At 40.0% G+C, this 24,035-nt stretch overlaps 1 protein-coding gene across 1 annotated transcript; it reads right to left on the reverse strand.

Annotated features, from left to right (window-relative positions):
- Positions 1-239: 239 nt before the first annotated feature.
- On the reverse strand, positions 240-19,131 carry CPLX3 (complexin 3). The gene is made up of 3 exons (XM_072147893.1): positions 18,088-19,131; positions 4,613-4,700; positions 240-3,954 (listed from the first exon to the last, which is right to left on the reverse strand). Exons 1-3 carry the CDS (start codon positions 18,249-18,251, stop codon positions 3,730-3,732), a joined length of 477 nt encoding a protein of 158 aa, XP_072003994.1. The 5' UTR covers positions 18,252-19,131; the 3' UTR covers positions 240-3,729.
- Between the last annotated feature and the right edge of the window lie 4,904 nt (positions 19,132-24,035).

Here is a 24,035-nt window from a genome sequence, read left to right on the forward strand (position 1 = left end):
TGGAAGGTTTCTCAGAGCTTATAAGTAAGGCTGCGCTATTCTACATGTATCTCCTCGTAATTCTTCAGTATGGACAATAGCTGCTGGGTTTGCAATATGAAGCTGCTAAATCCAAGACCCAATGGCACACTATACTGTATGCGGGGGTGAATGCAAAAAGTAATGAGGTTCTTTTAACTTGACCCGATGTAAATCCCATGCATTATGCGATATTACAAGCAGACACCAAAAACATCACATTTTCCAAAGAGTTTGTTTTAATATCAATTTGATAGAAATGTAGAAGCTAATAAAAACCACTGGTACAAAGACTCGCAGGTGAAAACTAAACTTTCAGGACCACAACATATTGCGGAGACACAGAGTGACTAGAGCGCATACATTTTACACGAACATCCAGTACTGTAGATACCAGGGCCTGGTTGTTATATTTTGTATTAAGTTCCATGAGTATTGTATTATTCTACATACAGTACATACAGTAAAAGTATTCGCTCTTTTTGGATGTTTTATATTTTCTCCTTTACAACCGTTTCCTCTTTTAATAACAAAATGTAATGTTAACACATACCATTCATTCAGAATTATTACTGCATTTAATTTCAATAGATTTTCTGGATTACAGTATTAATGGCCTATACCAAGTATAGGGCCGATCTGCTGTTGGAAGGGCACTTGGTGAACACTATGGTATCTTCATTGTTAAAGGGTTTTTATGAAGGGGGAAGATGAAAAATGTTTGCTTTCTTCCAAAACAGCACCACACCTGAGCACGGTTTGTGCTGGTATTGCAATTTAGCACCATTTATCTCTAAGCAGCTGAGTTGCAAAACCGGCACAAACCAGGTGTGGCACTCTTTTTTTGGAGGAAAACAGCCATGCTTTTCAAACTCTGTACAACCCCTTTAAATGGGACTAAGCTACAAAGCCCGGCATAAAGGCTAATATGTGTGAAGTGTAATGCCATCAAAGCAGAGATTGCACTACTTGCCCAGGTACCTTAGCTTTTCCAACAGCTCATCAGGTGCTGAGAACCTACCTATATAGCATTTCGAATTTAAACATTGTGACCTGGAATGGAATGAGAAAAGTTATCCAACACTTATATCACCCATGGGAAAAAAGTAATCTTAATGGATATCGACCATTTAAAAAAAAAACAAAAACAGCTAAGTATACTGACCCCCGTTCCTCTTCATTCCAATCCTGGCGCTGTCCTCTGCTAAGCTTGACATGCTGAGATCACCTAGAAAATAAAGTTATAAAAAGCACGTAGAAGATGTCCGGCTCTCCGGGATGCAAATTATGCACACCCTCTCCTCCTGGGAGAGGGAGGTGGCTTCATGAAAGAATGAACCCCCCTCGCATGACGTCACCTCCCTCTCCCAGCATGGGAGTGCATGGCGTGCATAATTAGTAGCCCGGAGCACCAGGTATCCTGTCCCTGGACTTCCTGCTGCTGCTTTTTACAACTTTCTTTTCTAGGTGATCCCGGTGTGTCAAGACTAACGGAGGACAGCACCACGATCGTAATGAAGAGGAGTGGAGGTTAGTTTCCTTAGATAATTTTTTGGTATTTTTTTAATGGTTAATTCGGCTTTAAGGCCTCATTGATATGTAGGTAAGTAAGGCCATAACACTGTGTGGAGGAGAGTACTAAAATATAAAATACTAGGTAACAGACCTCACAGAAGGCTTAAACTGTGTTGATTCTCCAAGGAGTTTCAGGCTAGGATACCACTACCACTAGGATACAGTTTGAGCTCATCTTGGAAGCAGCAAAACACCCCCATACCCTGTACCTTTATCTATGGTTGATAATTCATGACTTCATAATAAGAGGCAGGAATGGGATTTATGGGATGATGACAAGATGAAAATCTCAGCTGTTTATGTCAAATCCCTTCCTTCAAATGAGCAAACAAGGCAAAAATGTGGTATAGGCATATAAGGTATTTCACAATAAAAACCATCAAACAATGAAGCATTGGGGATATAGGTAGTATGGGGATGCTTTGGGCAATGTCTATATATTAAGTAGTTGTCCACTTCTAGAAAATAATTGATATTGTTTGTGGAATGAAAAGTTATACAAGTTTCCTATATGCTTTTTGTATATATTCGGCACTGTTGTCATTCAATAGGAAACCTCACTGTTTACTTCCTGTGGATACAATTGGGCTTATTTACTAAGGGTCAGTGGCCACACTTTTTGGGATTTGCGCCACTGGGACAGGTATTTAACTGGGTTCTGCGCTGGGATTGTGTTGCACATAGGATTGTAGCGTAGCTGCGCTGGCTTTCATGCGACAGAAATCAGGGGTCAGGCCATCGGACAATCCAACTGATTCCGACTGAGTGCGGATTTAACTTGCAAATTGTGTCGCAAGCCCAAGCACTTACATACCCCAGGAAGAAGAAGGTGAACTCTGTCGGACCTGAGTGTGGAAGCGACACATGCAGGATATCGGGCGCATGATCTTAGTGAACGCGGCACAGTGCATGATCGTCGGACAATGCACTTTCGAAGAACGCGTCAGGACGGGTAAGTAAATGTGCCCCAGTCTACCCATAGTTACACAAGTGCACGGCTTGTTATAACACACGCCTCAAATTACTGTGATAACATCTGTGTGACATAACATAACCATGGACAGATTTCTATCCAATGGAAGTAAACATGAAGCTTCCTGTAGTATGACAGCAAGCAGAGATCTAAAAACAGCATGAGGAATTGATACAGTATATTGGAAACTTACAACTTTTCATTAAATAAACAATATCAATTATTTGCTGAAAATGGACAACCCCTTTAACCGTTCATTGTTCAAACGTCTGTTAGAAATAAAAGTTGTGCTGTGATCATTTGTTCTGGGCAACAAAGATCCTTATAGAGTTTTAAATAGTCATTGCCGTAGTCGCTATAACCAGCAACCATTTTCCAAATGGTGATAAGAGTGTTGGACAACTTTTTTCAAAATGTGTTATGCATTTAATAAAAAGCAGAAATAAATCACAAAACACAATATCACAACTAAATTCCTCTGTGTTCCCTTCATCTTATAATAACTATTACACTACTTATATTTGGTTTAACTTAACTTGCGTTGTGTTTTACGGAGTCACTGCAACCTGTCAGATAACTTATTACCCCACAGGAACACTTTAATAAATGTACAGTAACCTTCAAAAACCTTCCGTTCAGATACTGCATATTTTTGGTGCACCAGAAAAAAAACATTGAGTTATTTCACAAAAAAAACAATCACCTGGTTAGTGTTATTGCCAAACAATTTTAGATGTACACGTAGCACAACACAAGTCAGATAGTCAACCTAGCAACTTCAAGCCCTACCGGAGGGTGTATCAGCAATAAAGGTATGAGAACTTTTATCCTGTGTAGTTGGGAATTTCAACTGGTAGATGTAGTTTTCATGTTTTTCTTTGACCTTGCTATTGCCATTGGCTGGGAATTGGCCTTCTGGGTAAGATATCACATACGTGTATTTAACCTTTTTATATTGAGTAGATACCATTATTCTCATTTACTATGATCCACTCTGATCTACCTTGATACAGGAATCAACAACTTTAAATATGAGAACTTGATGGGGGCAAATGTTACATTTTGTTTTACCTCACCAGCATAATTTCTTAAGCAGTGTAGGGCTTTCAGGATTATTGTTATGGCTATCGGCAAACACAGATAGTTTAGGGGTCTGGTTAAAGTCACATGACTGTGCATTTTTCAGCTGACTGCTTCAGGTCATCCAGTGTAGACTGGGCTTTCCCTTTAATTGAGTCCAAATCAATATTCTGGATATTGCTGAGTTGGCCAATGACTGATGATCTTCCTTCTTCTTCTTCGTTATCCTCCTCAATCATTTTGGCCAACTCCTTAGGTAGTTCTACATCACCACCAGCTAACTGGATCTGAGCCTCATCCACATCACTCTAGAGAAGAAGAGAAGCATACTTTTGTTATACATTTTGTAGATTTGTCAATTAATTGAACATGTCACTTGTTCAAATGATTAAGGCGTACGGGAGCGGTACGGTGCAGTACACGTGGGAGACCATACCGTTCCGTAGCTGGGAGAAAGATAGCTATTGTACTTCAACAAAGAACAGCGAGTGAGGATTGCAGTGATAAGGCAGAGCAAGAGAGGCTACTGGGGTCCGGAGTAGTCTTGAACACACCCCAGTTGCCTCTAAAGCTAATTTACTAATGAGCTAATGATAGTTTAGGGATGACAATAGAAGTACAAACCTACCATCAGAACTCAGTTAATAGATTCATGATGGCAGGTTTCCTTTAAGGATATTTACTAATATACTGGCAACATTTGCTACAGCTACTGTATTAATAATTTAGTGTATAATAATAATATACAAATTCATTACTGTTAAAACATTGCGAAGGGGAAGCTGTCGGTATATGCAATGCTGAATATGTTTGACATAAGGAATGATCATTTAGTTATTGGTGTTTGGTTATTGAGGAAACCTATATGTGTTTCAAGAAGTTCCAAGGTTACACAAAAACATGCGATCAAATATTCATATTCCATAATTCCATCTATTTCCTTTGTACTAGAATTGGTAGATTTACCTTGGGTAAGCGGTACTTGTCCCGGAAATGACTTCGGAGTGTGGCTCTTTCAGCTTTGCGTTGAGTATACATCGCCTCTCTTTCCATCCTGGGTGAAAATAATCATGTTAAAGCATAGTCATTTCAGTCATTAAAAATCTTTTTATAAGCTATCTAAATAGCGATTTGTTAATTGCGCACCATCTAAATAATGCCGAAAAAAAGACTGGTTGAGATTACATATGAACTCCATGAGGGGCATATTGCACAAAAATATTGTCGCTGTTTGTGCAATTTTCAATAGTTTCCATTATGTGCACCATTGTGATTTACACAATTTTTGGCAGCAGTTTCATTAGCCCTGTCATTTTCGCTGTCTAGAAAAGTGAGCGTGGCTTATTCCTGAAATTGTTATTTTGTATTGTATTTTTTTCCCAGCTTTCCAGTACACTGCACGGAATATAATATAGTGTCACTAGGAAGTAAAATTTATCACTTAGCCTCATATAGCTGTTAATTAAAAACATTTTTAACAAACGATACCTTTTGGAATGCAGAAAGTTCCTTTCATCACTGTTATTATTGTGAGTTTGAGTAACTTTTTTTTTATATTTACAAACCAGGTGCTGCTGGGTTCTTGCCTTATTCTATAGTAAATTTGTAAGGGGGTTTATTTTTGCACAATGATAAATTCATTTGCGCAAAAAAGCAAACAAGACGCACACCAAAAATCCCCATACCAAACGACAAGAAACATTGTGGGCAATGTCCTATCTACTCTCCTCCAGCTTTCTGTTGGAGAGGGCATGTAAAAAGCCCTTTTTCCAACAGTTTGTTGGAATTCCCCCTGCATGTCACTTTGGGTGTGCCGAGGTGGGCGGGCAGAGGGTGTGAATGCCTGCCCATCACATTTACTATAGTTCAAATCTGCAGTACAAGTCGGAACTGGTGGAGCTGGCCAAAGCCTCTTGGTGAATATTGGCGCGGGAATTTTAAGACTGCACTGGTCTAAAGACGGACACATCAATACATCTCCCACACTGGATTTTATTTAGGAGTATCAGAGTACATGGCTATCACTTCATACGGAGGCACCGCTTAAGTGTTTTAATTTGCAATAATTGTAATAAGCATTTATCCTTTTCTTCACAAAAAAATACTTGATATTTTATGATATAGCAACACAAGTATCGATAAAATACATAAAAAGCACTTCCTGCTGAGGGAACAGGGGCGGGGGACAAGACAGTTTACCGCAGGATCATATTTGGGCTAGAGTAGCCCCCGAGGCTCATAAGCATCATTTTAAAAGTTGATTTTAGAAGGAAGGAGGCCATGGGTAACACATAAAAATATTACCACAGTCATGGGGCCACGTTTATCAATGTGCAGTTTGCCTGTGGAGTGTACAGAGTGCGCCAGATTAATCAAAAGTGGTACACGGTCTTCATTAATCTGCACTTTTTTTTTTAAATAAATTACTATTTGTTTATAAAAATATATATGTGCATGATATTTGTAGAGATACCATGACAATTCTATAGGAGATATAGGAGGTCAATCCTAAGGTCATAAATATTTGGACAGAGACATTTTTCTAATTTTGGCTCTGTATATTGAGGCTTATGAGTGGCTTCACTGTCCAGTGAACCTTCTGTATTTACTTTCATGCTGTCTTAGCTAAATAAAATTTGTAAATTTGGATATTGATACACCTCTATCCTGGAGAGTGTTGTACACTTGGTTGGCTGTTGTTAAATGGTCTCTCTTCACCATGGAAATTATTCTGCGATCATTCATCTTCTGAGGTCTTTTTGTATAGATGATTGAGCTCATCAGTTCTTCGTTACTTTTCTTTCTTTCCTTCCTCTCCTAATATTCAATACCTATAACAATGCTGAGAAACGGACTCAACCAGGCCTGGCGTCAGCAACTGGCCACCTTGGGTGGCGGAAAAATTTTTTTGGTCCCCGGATCAATTGTACCAGTGTCGCTTCAAGACACTGGTACAAATGATCACCTTTCAGCTCGTGTAGGAGTGCAGCATAGAGGCAGAATCCATAACTCACATGTAGCAGGGACAGTGTGGCTATGGGGGCAGTGTGGTTATTGCGGGGGGAGGGCCACATAGGGGCCCACTAAAGCTCTGTCACCCAGGGGCCTACTTAAACCTGGAGCCGGCCCTGGACTCAACCTATTATAAACCCAAGGTTTTCAACACTAAATCATGAACCCAACCAAAGAAATCCAAGACGGCACACAAATACATTGTCAGTAAAAGTTTATGTTTATTAGATAACAAATCTAAAACCACATAGAACAAATAAAAAAAGGAACAACACACAAAAAAAAAACAAGGCCCACAGCAGGTCACAATGTATACTAACAAAATATATCTAAAGACTCACTCCTACTACACTGAATCCAAAAGCGGTATCCCCTAGTATATACCAGCAGAAATCCTTATAGGTAGACAAAATCAAACAGGGCTGAGCAAGAGGGCAGTATGAAAGTGTATGTATACAGACCAAAGGAGCCAATCCCTGACACGTGTTTTATGTAGGACGCTTTGTCAAGGGTATCCATCTAACAGGATTTCCGCTGATATATACTAGGGCAGTGATGGCAAACCTTTTAGAGGCTGAGTGCCCAAACAACAACCAAAATTCACTTATTTACAGTGAAGTGCCAACATTGCATTTTAAGCAGTAACTAATTGCTCCATGTTATTTGGTGGATTTGGTCCTGTTTCGTGAACTCTGTCCTCGAGCAATGGCCTGAGTGCCCTCATAAAGGACTCCGAGTGCCACCTCTGGCACCCGTGCCATAGGTTCGCCACCACTGTACTAGGGGATCTGGCTATTTGGATTCAGTGTAGTAGCAATGAGTCTCCACTTATATTTTGCTAGCATACATTGTGACCTGATATTTTTGTGCGTTGGTCCTCTATTTATGTGGTTTTAGATTTGTTATCAAATAAACATATACTTTTACTGACTCCTTGGATAAGTTTTTTCAGTTTTTTTAAATTTTCTCAGCTTAATGGTGGCTTGTTTCACCTGTATGGAAAGGTCATTTCATGCATGTTTTCCACACTGCACAAATCTTCCAATTACAAGCACCGCACTTCAAATCAAATCCAGTTTTATTTGCTTCATTGATAATGACACAATGAAGGAAGGAATTGCCCACACCTGCCCATGAAATAGAGTCAATTACTTTTGGTCCCTTTTAAAAACAAGGTGGCACATGTTAAGGAGATGAAACTCCTAAACCCTTCATCCAATGAAAGCTGAAAGTTTGGACTTTATATAACTATAACTTTTTTTCAGTAAACTGGTAAAAAAAATTGTGTCAATGTCCAATTATTTAGTGACCTAATTATATGTAATAATAATATGTAATAATCTTTATTTTCATAGCGGCATCATATTCTGTAGCGTAGCATTCCTAATGATAATAGGTTCTCAATGAGCCTCCACTGAGTTCCCAATGTGCTCATCCTATGATGAGCATTTTAAGAGGTGCAGGTCATAACTCTTGCTGGATAATATAGCAGCTTTAAGTGCTAAATTAACCCCTTAACAGCCTGGCCCTTTTCTTGTCTTTGTGTTTCTTATTTTGGCTCCCTACAAGGCTATATGGAGGGCTTATTTCCTGTGTTGTCCTTCCGAGTGACAGTTGTAATATTCCATTTCTTGTATTGGGAAGCGAGAAAACAAATCCAAATTGGAAATTGGTGAAAAAATGTAAATATGGAGAATTTGATATTGATCTTCAACAATGAGCCAGCACCTCACTGTTACAGATCTGGAGGCTGTTACAGGACCTGGAAGCTGTCATGTGAATGGATTGTTTCTCCCAGATGGCATCATGTGGAGCGGCCATCCCAACAAAGATTGCTTTGCTGGTGGCATTTAAAGGGTTAACACTCACAATATTCAGTAAACCATGGGGGGGGGGGAGGTTATGGGGAGGGTGTTTAAATTCTGGAGAGCCCCTTTAATAGACTCATGGCATACTTTTACATGATGTCCTAACATGTGGTGTTCTCTGCTAGGGTATTGTTGATTCCCCTTTAACAAGAACTATGGCAAAATACCATTAGTCTCATGACCTGCAAAGGGTTGTGACCTCTGCCCCTGACCATGTGCAATATTGGTTTCCATATCACGCATCATCTCCTGGGTCTGGAAGGGTTACAGATCATAATGGCATCCTGTACTTTCGCTGTCAGTATGCATTGTTTAATCCCAGTCTCCCTCACGTTACTAATTTAATGCGCCATGTGTGCAAGGCGTGTTTCGAAAAGCTCCTTAGGGAGCAGTACAACTAAAAGCAATAATGTTAAGAGAAGGATTACGGACATGGCAAAAAGGATTTTAATCTTTTATTTTTAGCTTATTTATTGTGCTGTCTGCTGACAGTCTCATAACTTGGGGCTGTTTTCATCATGAGTAATGTAGCAGAGTTCAAGCTGTTGAACAACAAATCTTATCTCCGCTTTTCTTCCCTTATCAATTGTTCTTGTCTTACCACATCCTCTTTTTGTGCCACCTTCTCAATAGCCCTGTTCCCTTCTCTTCCATAATCTCTCATTTTGTCTTCCAACTTGTCATTTCTCCGCTCTTCCCTCACCTAGATCGAGATGTTCTTTCCATTGATGTGTATTGCAGGGGGCATAATTGCATTCCAGTAGTGTATACATTCATTCACTGCTGAGAAATATCCTTTGTTGTCAGCGCCTATTATTATATAGATCTGTTTTTTTTCCTGCCAACATGCTTATTTGTTTTTTCAACTCAAAAATGGAGCAGACTTTATTTTCTGACATAAAGATAGCAATCAGTTAAATAGTCAGCTGATAACTGCGAAGCCAGAGATACAAGAGTAAATACAACCTGGATGAAAGTTTTCATGTAAAACCTAGTCATGGACACCAGCTTAAAGGGGTATTCCAGGAATATGAACGTCTGATACAAAAACCCACAATGGTATATATAAATGAATATAACAAAACTCACAAAATGGAGCTTAAATAGTTTGATTTTATGATTCACATTTTTTATGGGCTTTCTAAAGTAGGTGGAGTTATCACCAAGATGGCCGCCACTAGAAACTACAAGTCCCATGATCCTTTGGTTCTCAGTAACCCTCTCATGCTCTGCTCCCAGTGATGATGTAACAGAGCGTCTTGCTCTGTTACCATAGTAATGATGTGTGTAACCACCATCACTACACATTACCTCATTGAGATGACGTCTCACCACAACACTGGCCATACTGGATGAACTGCAACCAACCGACTACAGCCTTAAAGTGATGATCACATGACCTGCCCAGGCAGGTGAAGGACATGTGATGTGGACATGTGACCAGTGGCCATCTTCTGTCCTGTGTCTGTTTCGTGCTGAGAAAATCAACAGACTGATTAAAGGGCCAGGAGCATTTTAATTCTCCATTACAGTCTATGTCACCAGCATTTTTCTGCTAAGGGGAGCAAACTTTTAAATAACAACTAATTACACATTAGCTTATATTTTACTGAATCATTTGTATATAAATTATGTTTATTCCTGGAATATCCTTTTAATAGTTATTCTCTAGCTATCTACCTACCTATTATCTATCCATCCACCATGGGTGGACATAATCTATTGGTGTAGCCTGTGTGACTGCACAGGGGCCCAGTAGGTAAGGGGGGGGGGGGGCACTGTATCCAGAAAACAACTTCTATTTGATTGTGAGGAAATGCCTTAGAAATATGGGATGTTGGGGGCTGTGTACTATTCCTACAAAGAGGCCCTTTAATGTCTGTATCCACCACTGTATATGTCTATACACCTACCTGTTATCTATTGATCTATCTACTCCAAACATCTATCTATCTAGATATTTTAAAAGAAAAAATAAACCAGCAGTAAGGTTGAGGGCGCTATCTCAGGTCCCCTTTGCCCAGAAAAGTCCACAGATAAATTCCCCAAAATAGGCAGCACTCCAAAAAGATGTGAGCAAAACTGAGAAAGGCTGGTTCCTACAGACGAAACGTTGCATGCATCAGGTGAATTGAACCCACATTTTTTGCTCACATCATTATGGAGTGCTGCCTATTTTTAGGAATCTAACTATCTATCTATGGCCTCTTTCACACGGACGTATATACTCACCTGGCCGAGCAAACATCCATGTGCTGGAGAGACAGAGGCATAAGTGCTTCACCTCATCCTTTACATAGCAAGGCATGGTGCGGCCAGGCGTCTATGGGGATATATATCTATACTTCCCCACAACATCCATGTGAAAGTCGCCTATGTCCATAGAAAAACAGCACTCCAAACAATAAGAAATCGCGAAAAAAGCGGATCCTTTATTCCATATTGAGCAACATTTCAGCTTTTACATAAGCCTTTCTCAAGTCTCATTTCCTAAACATGACTATACCATTCCAATAAAACAATACACTGGCCATGTACATATGATTAGTTTATTAGTAAATTCGCTTAACAATATTGTTTTTTTTCCATTGCTTTCAAGCATTTGACCATAGAAGAGTTGTTTTATTAAAATGTATATATTATTCATCTCCAGCAACGGTTATTAAAAAATAATTTTATAGAGCCTCTACAGAATGATGTTTTTGATGCTTTGATCATGCTACTTATGAGAAATCAGCACAGAGCTATTAGGACTCTGTGGTGGGGGTCTGACTGGTTGTATTTCTCGTTTTCTCTACATTTATAGAGATCTTTATACCATTAAATCTCTTACTGATTGACATCAGTAGGAAGGGTCGGACTGGCCATAAAGCCCACCGGGGAAAATCCCGGTGGGCCGACTGTCTGGGGCTTGTGTTGGGCCGGTCTTGGACTGATGTGGGGCCGGTCGTTTCTTAATTGTACCCGCGTGTACAATTGATCACACATGCAAGCGCAGCATAGCACAGCACAGCTGCGTCTGTGTACCCGTGCTACACAGGCTGCGGCTCAACGATGACGTCATCGCACGGCGGCCTTCAGCAGAGAGAGGCACCGGGACGTGCAGGCTGCGCAGCTCGGCGGGAGCTTCCCCTAGTTCACTGACATATGGGCTGACAAAAGTAGAAGACGGCCGCAGGAGCGACAGTGAAGGTAAGAGATTTTATTTTTTTATTCCTTCCCTGCCACAACTTAGGTATGGTGCTATGGTGTCACTATGGTGCTATTTATAATTGGGGGCCACTTCCTCCTTCCCTGCCCCACGTAAAGGGCCACTACCATGGGTGCTATTTATAATTGGGGGCCACTTTCCTTCCCTGCCACTATAACTGGGGACCATTTACTTGATTATAATTTGGGGATGCACTGAAAAAAAAATGAAAATAAAAAAGTTAAAGTTTAAATCACTCCCCTTCCCTAGAACACATATAAAAATCAATAAAAAGTTGCCCTGTCCAAAAATGCCTGTTCTATCAAAATATATGTAATGGAAAACAGTGCCCAATATAATATTAGTTGTACTCTTGTACATAGGAGGCAGTATTATAGTAGTTATATTCTTGTACATAGGGGGCAGTATTATAGTAGTTATATTCTTGTACATAGTGGGCGGTATTACAGTAGTTATATTCTTGTACATAGGGGGCAGTATTATAGTAGTTATATTCCTGTACATAGGGGCAGTATTATAGTAGTTATATTCTTGTTCCTAGGGGGCAGTATTATAGTAGTTATATTCCTGTACATAGGGGGCAGTATTATAGTAGTTATATTCCTGTACATAGGGGGCGGTATTATAGTAGTTACATTCTCGTACATAGAGGGCAGTATTATAGTAGTTATATTCCTGTACACAGGGGGCAGTATTATAGTAGTAATAGTCTTGTACATAGGGGGCAGTATTATAGTAGTTATAGCCTTGTACATAGGGGGCAGTATTATAGTAGTTTCATTCTTGTACATAGAGGGCAGTATTATATATAGTAGTTATATTTTTTGCGCTGTATATGTTGATTAAGACCATCTATCAACAGTTTGTGTGGAGCTTGGTAACTCCACCCACATCACATCTCCACGCCCACTTGTTTTGACCCGCCCACAGAATGGGGCCACTTTTAGAGTTTTTTCCTGGGCCACTTTAAATTCCCAGTCCGCCCCTGTCAGTAGGTGCTATGTAATCAAATAATTTGTAGTATTAGATGCTCATAATATATATATTTCACTTAAGGGTTGAGGGTATATATAACATGGCAGATTTCCAGTACAATATTACTACTGATCCCTAGAATTATTACTGATCCCTAAAATATTTACAGGGTTACATGTATGGTTTTCAAATGTCCTGGATTTGCCTGGACAGTCTTATATTTTTGGAAATAATCCGAGCAAATATCCTAGCCCAAAAAAAGTTATGTCGCACAGGAAACCCAGCCATGATGCCAAGCTTAAATTGAAATAATTTATCATGGTGTTAGTTTTAATAATCATTCCTAATTAGAGATGAGCGAGTATACTCGTCCGAGCTTGATGCTCGTTCGAGTATTAAGGTACTCGAAACGGCTCGTTGCTCGGACGAGTATTTCCCCTGCTCGAGATCGACCATTTAATTAAAAAAACACAGTGAAGAACAATGAAGAATAGAATAAAAACAGTGAACACAGGATCATTTAAGTGAAAAACACAGTGAAAAACACAGTGAAGAATAGATTACAGATGTTCGGCACATCTGCTTACTTGTCGGAAGATACGCGCGGAATGGTGCGAACAAAATAGTATGTGAAGAACAATATATATGTGTGAAGAACACATTGAAGAACACGGTGAGCAGGACAGAGACAACGGGGAGCAGCACAGAGACACCGGGGAGCAGCACAGAGACACCGGGGAGCAGCACGGAGACATCGGGGCACGGAGACATCGGGGCACGGAGACATCGGGGAGCGGCACGGAGACATCAGGGAGCGGCACGGAGACATCGGGGCACGGAGACATCGGGGAGCGGCACGGAGACATCGGGCAGCGGCACGGAGACATCGGGACGCGGAGACATCGGGGAGTGGCACGGAGACATCGGGGAGCGGCACGGAGACATCGGGGAGCGGCACGGAGACATCGGGGCACGGAGACATCGGGCAGCGGCACGGAGACATCGGGCAGCGTCACGGAGACATCAGGCAGCGGCACGGAGACATCGGGGAGCAGCACGGAGACATCGGGGAGCAGCACGGAGACATCGGGGAGCAGCACGGAGACATCGGGGAGCAGCACGGAGACATCGGGGAGCAGCACGGAGACATCGGGGAGACTTCAGTGGAAGAAGAGCAGCGGATCCCGGGACAGCGTATCTCCCGACAAGTAAGCAGATGTGCCGAACATCTGCAATCTATTCTTCACTGTGTTTTTCACTTAAATGATCCTGTGTTCACTGTGTTCACTGTTTTTATTCTATTCTTCACTGTTCTTCACATCTGCTAACTTGTCGGGAGATAATATACGCGCGGAACAGTGAAGAATAGATTGCAGATGTTTGCATACATCTGCTAACTTATCAGAAGACATTCTTTTTCAATTAATTAACACATTTTATTCCCGAACCATGGTCCCTTTGAAAAATGCTCTAGTCTCCCATTGACTTCAATGGGGCTCGTTATTCGAGACGAGCACTCGAGCATCTGGAAAAGTTTGTCTCGAATAACGAGCACTCGAGCATTTTAGTGCTCGCTCATCTCTATTCCTAATCTGTGATCACACATAGACGATGGTTGTCTATAGCTCTGCCTCTGTATCCATAAAAAACATATCCTGACTTCCTGCACAAAGCTTTACTGCATATTTCATTCACTATTCGCTATTTAAATAAAGGAATTATTATTAATCTTTCCTAACACTATCTGACGGATGGATGGGTTCTTTTGACGTTCGCCTCTAGCCTATAATAATATATTTATAATTCTTTATTTAGGGCACACAGATTACACAGCACTGCAAAGAGTTTGCCAAATCGGTCCCTGTCCCCTGGGACTCACAATCTAATCAACCTACCAGTATGTTTCAGAGTTTGGGAGGAAACCAGAGGACCAGGTGGAAACCCTCGCAAACATATATCCAGATGTTGACCTGGATAGGAGTTGAACCCAGGACCCCAGCGCTACAAGGCTGTAGTGCTAACCAGTTCGGCATCATGCTACCCTCCTATATATACTTTACTTTGTGGTTGATTGCCCCATTGTTTCATCCATGCCTTATCATTTTATTATTCAGAGGTGGCTAGCAGGGTGTATTTATCCATGTGTGACTATTTATGGACACATTTTGGTTTGTGTCCATATGAATTTCATGTGTTTCATCACACTTTTTAGATTGTTCTTATATATGTCATTACTGTTTTGTATATGAATTTAATAAAATTTGTTGACTAATATATCCCACCCAAAGGAACACCACCCATGAGGCAATATGAGAAAATTGCCCTGGACAAATTGCAGCAAAAAACCTGAAATATAGGCATAAGGCACACTGATTTTCCCTGCAGATATTTCGCTGTAATATTTCTTAATGTCTTTATATCACTGGTTTTACAGTTGAAGAGATACTGTACATGAACAAAGCTTGCAGGTCTTCCCATAGTAAGGCACCCAGACACGAAAAGACCTTGCAAAGTGATTGCATTGACATGAACCTTGGTGGTGAATTTATCAAGAACTGGCACATTGCGCACCAACACTTGATGTCGCTTCCACACGTTGCTCCAGATGTACAGTACAATGAGGCTCTGTATGAATCAATTCTAAGCCTGGCCATTGTGCCAGCATGGGAAGCCCCCGCCCCAGCACAGCCCATTCCACTGTCCTCCCTGCCCACTTGCCAAGGATGTGGGGTAAATGCAGAAATGCAACTTTTTAAGGCTTGTATTACAGCACAGGCCTAGATAACCTGTCTTCATATGTTTTGCCTTTGATATCATTGGCTTAAGCATGCAGCACTGCTCTATGCATGGAACTTGTATGATATAACTACCATAACTATGTGCAGTCACCGATAGTAACAAGTTCTAATCAACAAGCCATAGACCATGCCACCAATTAGAAATTGAACTGCCTAGATGCTCATCTTATTGCAATGAAAATGACTACAAAGGAAGCAAATGAATCTCACCATATGTTTGCATAAAGAATTATAATGATAACAATAATTGAGTTCGGTTTCAGGCATAACAGGAGACATACTTTGTATAAAGAAGTGGCACTATTCTGGGGTGTGGAACTGAGCTGCAGCTAAACTAATGTAGTAGGAGTTGACATTCTCATCCAACAGTGTAGTACAGCCATTGTGTAAGTCTATTATACTAGCCACTTCATCCCTCTAAATTGGACAATGAAAGTGGCACAACTACCAACATTAATTCAAAATGTTTTCACTTATGGTAATGTGAATGTGATTAACATGGCCAAGCAACTGCATGTGCTCTTGAACTCAACACCATGCAAAACATTGGAAGGAGTGGTGTCTGTGCTGAGGTGGGAGATGCCAGGAAAACTATACTTACCTGATTAGTTGACTAGTTAGTTAGGTAACAGAAAGAGAAAGCTTAAAGGGGTGTTCTCATTTCAGCACATAATTATCATTGTTTGTATAATGAAAAAGTAACAATTCCTCACAGTTTTCTAGACCTCTGCTGGTTGACATTCTATAGGAAGCTTCTATGTTTACTTCCTGTGGATAGAAATCTGTCCGTGGTCATGTGATGTCACACAGGTGCACGGCTTGTTAGTAATCACATAGAGTAAGCAGAGCCTTGTGTTATAATGAGCCGTGCACCTGTGTGACCACAGATTTCTATGCACTGGAAGTAAACATAGAATAACTTTTCATTATACAAACAATAATATTTATTTGCTGAAATTGGAATAACCCTTTTAATGGTTCAATAGTCAACGATCTTTTTAAACTGTGTCTTTTAAGCTTTACAGTTTGAGGAAACCTCCGGAACAAGTTCACAGGGATAAAATTGTTTCAGCAATTCAATAACCCATGTACTCATTAACATGTTTGCTATAATAAGACTTACTTTTCTAGATAGAGCCCATATCTGAGAACCTTTGTCAGTTCCCAATCTAATGCTCTGGTGCTAGAACTGACACCATTCATTCATTAGACTATTTTATTGCTCTGTAATGTCTTATTTTTGCTGTTTATGTGCTCCATTAACTGTAAAGTACTGCAGTATATGATGGTGCTTAAAAAATATTAATTTGTTATAAGGGGGCATATTTGCTGTTTTTAGAACTGATAAGGCAGAGCTGAACATGCACCGATACATCTCCCTTTCCTTGGCTAAATACATTGAATATTGATTGATATTTTAGAATACAGGCTGCTTTTTTAATTTTTTTCCACTTAATTTTTGGGACTAACTATTGGATAAAAGGTACACTTTAAAAAATAAATAATGAGGAAAAATTTCACCAAAAACTTTGCATCACAGTTTCAGATGCTTTACAACTAGTACAGCAAAAGAGGCCTAGGTTGGAGGTGGTCAGAGAAAGGAGGTGGTTTTGCAGAAAGCAGACTTGATTTAAGTTGTGACTTCATAAACCACAAAGTGTCCTAAAATTTAGGTACATTTCCTGGCATTAACTTAGTCTACTAAAAACAGGCATAAAGTTAGACTAGACAGGAGGAAACTATGGTGCATTTTAATACTATTTAAATTTAGAGTGTCTAACTTTTACACAGTTTTAGTTTATCTGCCCCTAATATTTCAAAATATTTTTTTTATGATGCATATTTTTTCATGAAAATATTATTATATTAGGGACACAATTATTAAAAATAGTTAATGTCTTTCTGTAATTGAGGATGGCAGTGCTGTTACTGTTATCAGTTGCTTAGGCAACTGTATACAATAATATTACAGGAAAGCCCCATTGTTCCCATTCTTAGACTCCTTATATTTAGAATCAGAATGGAATAATTTATTATTTATTTCACTAGTCTAAGCAGTATTATATTTTAGAACAGTCATAAAGAATGTTAGTGTCTGACTAATATCATCTAGAATCAAGCTACGATCAAAGAATGGCTGTACATCATGTTGATCCCTCCTATTACTTGCAATTCACTAGTGTTTTCCTATGACCCATAATAGACAGTTTGATAGGGATAACAATGTCTACACTACTAGCTCCATCATTTTGAACACTGTATACCTAAATACATGCTATATGTTATACTATTTCACATTATTCATTGTATTGGCAAACTTCTGCAAGGTGGTGAGCAATGAACTGAGCTTCAAAAATAGGTAAGCAAGGAAGGTCACTATATTCACTATATGAATGAATCCAAAGAAAAATCTTGTCATTTATGCTTATCATAAAATATGTAATAATTAAATATAGAAACAGTTGTTTCCATCATAGGCCGTAAATAAGATTTTAGCATTTACTGTAATAACCAAACCAAAAGTATTACATACTGTATGTGTATAGGTGAATAAATAAAAGTAAAAGAAAATCTTACTTCTCTTCCAGAAGTTGCTTTTGATATTCTTCATATTCTTCCCTTGTCATGCCCTGGGCTTCAGCTGCTGATTTCTCTCCATCACTCTTCTCTTCTTTGCTACCCAGACCTCCAGTGAGGTTCTTCAGTTGACCACCCACCATAGTCTTCACCATAAACGCCATGTCTGCTGAAAACCTGGTGTCAGTTTTATGAACCAAGTGAAGATCTGTTAAATGTAGCAAGCACAATAGCAACTGCTTTAATGTACAGAGTCACGTCACAACCCTTCAGCACTAAGTTTACAAGTGCAGTCCTTTCTGCTTAACATAGAGCTTGTAGGTTTAGGTACGATCAGTTTAATTAGTTGAATGGATTTTCTCAGTCATGTTGACTTAAATCCTGTAGATAAGATCAGAAGTGAGGATTGTCCAAAAGGTGTCACCAAATTTTAGCTCCTTATGTCTTGAAAGGTGTCACAGCTGCATGTTTCATTCAGCACTTCCAACACATTGCTTCCGCATGCACGTTGGGTTGGCACCACAGCTCCCAGTTAGTGTTTTACCATCACAACTTGGAGTTAAATGTCCAGTTACACTTTCCTGAAAAGGAAGAAGGTAATATTTCATCACCACAGTCTTGGGCAGCTCCTTGGAAATGCTTCAGCACCACAGTCCTGGACAACTCCTGGTGTATTGTTCAGCACCAAAGTCTTGGATAGCTCTCGTTGTATTGTTCAGCACCACAGTCCTGGACAGCTCCTGCTGTATTGTTCAGCACCAAAGTCTTGGACAGCTCCTGGTGTATTCAGCATCACAGTCCTGGACAGTTCTTAGTTAAACCTATGCTGTGCCTTTCTGCCTGAGACTTGGGAGGGAGGGAGTCTGCACAGCACATCTAGCATGAGCTCTGAAGACACAATCAGCCCTTCTGTTGAGTCTGGCTTACATCATTACAGCCATTGGCTGTAGTAAAGTCACTTATCCTCTCCAATCTGTTCACATATCTCAGTAGGGTGATCCCACGTTTAGGAAATAAAGAGACACATCTATTCCCATTAGCTTGAAACCCTTCAAATCCTATTATTTTCTGCCTCTTCCACCCATGTTATTCCAAAAATAGATAAACTTGTTTACACACATTTCATCACAGGACCACATTCTCCTCCTTTTACATATGTCTTGATGATCATTTACAAAGGGTTAATGTCAGCAGTGAGAAACCCTAAACAGGATACTTTCACACCTATGGTAAGGCTGCCACTGCCGGGTTATTAGTGTGAACTATAGCAAGAACTTTGGATGATGATACAATTAACACCTTTAGCTTTATCTACAATGTGTCATAGAGACATCAGCAGATGTGCTGAGATGTATGTGGGGAGGGGGGGTACTAATATATAAGCACAGAATGTAAGATAATGGCAATGAATAGAAGCTGATTCGACCAGTGTTTATGACTATTGCAATAAAAATGCATTCTAAAGAGAATTTCATTGATTGAATGTCCTGTTGGTATGTAAAATATAGCTCATCTGCTGTGTTCTATGTAATCACAACATTGGTACATGATGTGGATTTTGTTCCTCATAGGATTTTTCTGTTTTACTATATGACAATGACAAGATAAACACCATGATAGGGGTTACAAGGAAAACAGTAACAATTGGTGGATAAGTAAATATATCCTGGATCAAAGGGAAGCTAGTATGTAAATATTCAAGCAGCATGTTTCAGAGTAGTAACCACTGAGCACATTGATATATAGGTTTTAAGGAAAGATTCATAATAACTTGTCAAATATCCATTTTATCTCTGTTCTTTCTATTACGAGAAGACAGGAAGATGGACCTATCAGTGATTTATAGCTATCAATCACCTTTAGGACCTCCTTCCTGACTCTTCAGCATAGAGAAGAAATCATAAAAAAATACATTGGATCTTTATCTCCTATTTCTAAATCTGTCTTTAAATGCATAATTCCAAGTACTATAGGACTAACTTTATGGTGGCGGTCTGGGTTTCTAAAACTTTTGGGAGGTTGCCCAAGCGACCAGGCAGCCAAATGTCAGATCCCCAGCTGCAGAGGACCCTGAAGGGAGTACAGGAGTGGTGTTTACTGCTACTATCTTCTCATTTCTCTCATACACAGTGCTTGATCGAGTGATTGGCAGAGAATAGAGTCAAGGACAGGTGCACTCGGCATTCCTGCGATCACATGACTGAACACATGATCGCTAAGATGGCAGTAGTGACGGGCTGCTGCTGGCTCTGTCTATACCCAGCACAGCTCTAACAGTATGTGTAACAGTGGCTTATTCAACTGTAACTGGAGCAGAAACAGTCCATAAGAATTAAAGTTCCCAAAAGTCTATTCTGACAAGAGGTACAAAAAGTTAAAAAAATAAATAAATATATTCCCCAAAAATGTGTTCACCCCTCCAGTCACTAATGTCATCCTATACAACACCCTATTACCCTGAAAGAGACATTTGATATTTCAAAATTTGCATTGTAAAGTGTCAAACACTATTAAATAGTCTGTAGGGTATCACTTACTTACAGTAAGAAAAAAAATAGCTAAAATGTAAAAAATAAAATAGTTGTACTATTTTATAATCTTTCAGGCCTAAAATTATGTTAACAAGTAAGGATTCGGACAATAAAAATATCAAAATAAAAAAGTAAGAGACATTTAGAGAACATGTGCAAAAAATTGAGAAATATGACTTGGCAAATTGTGCTGGGCCTGAATTGGTAATAGGTAAATGCCTAGTGACAGTGTCATTTACCTATGCTTGTGGCCTGAAAATGGCAAATCCACTCCTCTATACAACCCTGCTGAATGGAAGTCAACTGCTCAAATAAGGAAAACAATGTCCATCATGTTAGTACCAAGTCATTTATACTATAACAGTAACATTAAAAATAAATAGTTGGCAGGCTTTGCTGAGGATGGTTAAAACCTTTCCATGTTGGTGAGCTAAGGAATGAAGGAAGTTACTGTCTCCTCTAGAAACCTAAGTGCCATACATATTCTAATGATATTATAATGCACTAAATAAGAGCCCAGTGCAGGAATTGGGTGAGAGGAAAAACATTTTAGACTCCCAGACATCATTTAGATATATAGCTCCAGTGGGATTAAAAAGAAGAATGGATATGATCCTCACTTATTGAATCTACAATAAATTATGGGTTTTTTCTTGTTTTTAGTAAATACCCACATTTATAGTAGATATATATCTAGTGTTTCAAATTTGAGATTAGGGGATGTGCATTTATTCTGAACTATGAATGGGTTTTGTTGCATTCTAATATACACTCACTGGCCACTTTATTAGGTACACTTGTCCAACTGCTCGTTAACACTTAATTTCTAATCAGCCAATCACATGGCAACTCAGTGCATTATGGCTTGTAGACATGGTCAAGACATCTCCTGCAGTTCAAACCGGTATGGGGAAGAAAGGTGATTTGAGTGCCTTTGAACGTGGCATGGTTGTTGGTGCCAGAAGGACTGGTCTGAGTATTTTAGAAACTGATGATCTACTGGGATTTTCACACACAACCATCTCTAAGGTTTACAGAGAATGGTCCGAAAAAGAAAAAACATCCAGTGAGCGGCAGTTCTGTGGGCGGAAATGTCTTGTTGATGCCAGAGGTCAGAGGAGAATGGGCAGACTGGTTCGAGCTGATAGAAAGGCAACAGTGACTCAAATCGCCACCCGTTACAACCAAGGTAGGCAGAAGAGCATCTCTGAATGCACAGTACGTCCAACTTTGAGGCAGATGGGCTACAGCAGCAGAAGACCACACCGGGTGCCACTCCTTTCAGCTAAGAACAGGAAACTGAGGCTAAAATTTGCACAAGCTCATCGAAATTGGACAGTAGAAGATTGGAAAAACGTTGCCTGGTCTGATGAGTCTCGATTTCTGCTGCGACATTCGGATGGTAGGGTCAGAATTTGGCGTCAACAACATGAAAGCATGGATCCATCCTGCCTTGTATCAACGGTTCAGGCTGGTGGTGGTGGTGTCATGGTGTGGGGAATATTTTCTTGGCACTCTTTGGGCCCCTTGGTACCAATTGAGCATCGTTGCAACGCCACAGTCTACCTGAGTATTGTTGCTGACCATGTCCATCCCTTTATGACCACAATGTACCCAACATCTGATGGCTACTTTCAGCAGGATAATGCGCCATGTCATAAAGCTGGAATCATCTCAGACTGGTTTCTTGAACATAACAATGAGTTCACTGTACTCAAATGGCCTCCACAGTCACCAGATCTCAATCCAATAGAACATCTTTGGGATGTGGTTGAACGGAAGATTCGCATTATGGATGTGCAGCCGACAAATCTGCGGCAACAGTGTGATGCCATCATGTCAATATGGACCAAAATCTCTGAGGAATGCTTCCAGCACCTTGTTGAATCTATGCCATGAAGAATTGAGGCAGTTCTGAAGGCAAAAGGGGGTCCAACCCGTTACTTGCATGGTGTACCTAATAAAGTGGCCGGTGAGTGTATAAGGAGATTATTACTTAAGCATGGTTCCAAGTCCTTGAAGCCTCTAGTTTACTTCTTAAAAAATATATAAAAAATACCAAATGTCATATAAATTGTATAAGACAATTCTTTTTTAGGTGTAGGGGTCCATTCACATGATGCCATAAGCCATGTAAAAACGTCTGCAAAAAACTAGCGTATAGGGTAAATTTATTGTGTCAAGTCATAGGGTTTGTGTGAATTGATGTCTAAAAAGAGTTATGTCTGTTTTCTGTTATTTGTGCCATATGAAGTTATTGACATTTTTGCTTTTTTATAATATATTTATTTTTGTATAATAACCCTCAGTAGATTAACATCAATTGACTGATATTTTCTTGTTGGTGACAGAAAATTCTTTTGTCTGTAGTCCACATATTCTGTTGTCTGCATGTACTTAAGAATCTATGTTTATAATACAAGTATGTCTATTATATGTTATATACTTTCCATCTTATTGGCGTCTACGGGAGGGAGTTTTCCCTATAGGCTTTGCCCAGGTCGACGTAATCAACACAGGTGGTTTTAAAATGAATCAGTCGAACGTGTGTTATTAGATCATGACTAAGATGTGCTGCGTCGAAACGCGTTGATTGTAAGCACTAAAGCTGTTATGTTCCTGAGACAAGAATAAAGAGAAACTACATTTTATCTATCCTGGTGGCTTCTTCCGAGTGCCGAACCTTTGCTTGTCTTTTACATTTTGTGGATCCTACAGCATGGATGCGGTGGCGTGCACTGAGGCCGAGACCAGGGAAGTTGGGATTGTTATCTTTTGGGTGAGCTGGACATTTCATGTACGGGTGTTTCCTTTATGTTTTATATAAACTATAGATGTTACAAACAGGCTCTACCAATTTACCAAGCTCCTACCAATCTCCCTGAAAGATCAGACTATTGAGAGTCATAGTAGCTTGTGAAGCTTTATGCCAGCTGTAGACAATGGGGGTCATTTACTAAGGGCCCGATTCGCGTTTTCCCAACGTGTTACCCGAATATTTCCTATTTAAGCCGATTTCCCCTAAATTGCCCCGGGATTTTGGCGCACACGATCGGATTGTGGCGCATCGGCGCTGGCATGCACGCTACGGAAATCGGGGGGAATGGCCGAACGAAAACCCGACGGATTCGGAAAAACCGCCGCATTTAAAAAAAAATCCTATCCACAAGATGAGACCCTTACAGATCACAAGAGCTGGGAGTCGATGGGGTCTGAGGTACCTCCGTCCTAGCTGAGTGCAGCAGACGGCCGCACATCTCTGTGGAGATGACTGAGATTGCCGAGTCTGACGATCCTGTGAATAGGGTTTAACTTGTTTCCTGGAAAAACCCCTTAAAGAAGTACAAAATGTGCAAAATGTGCAATATAGTTATAGCCTTAAAGGAGGTGACTTTCATTTGCCTTTCTTTATGCCAA

This window comes from Engystomops pustulosus, chromosome 4, assembly GCF_040894005.1.
Source record: "Engystomops pustulosus chromosome 4, aEngPut4.maternal, whole genome shotgun sequence".
Lineage (NCBI taxonomy): Eukaryota > Metazoa > Chordata > Amphibia > Anura > Leptodactylidae > Engystomops > Engystomops pustulosus.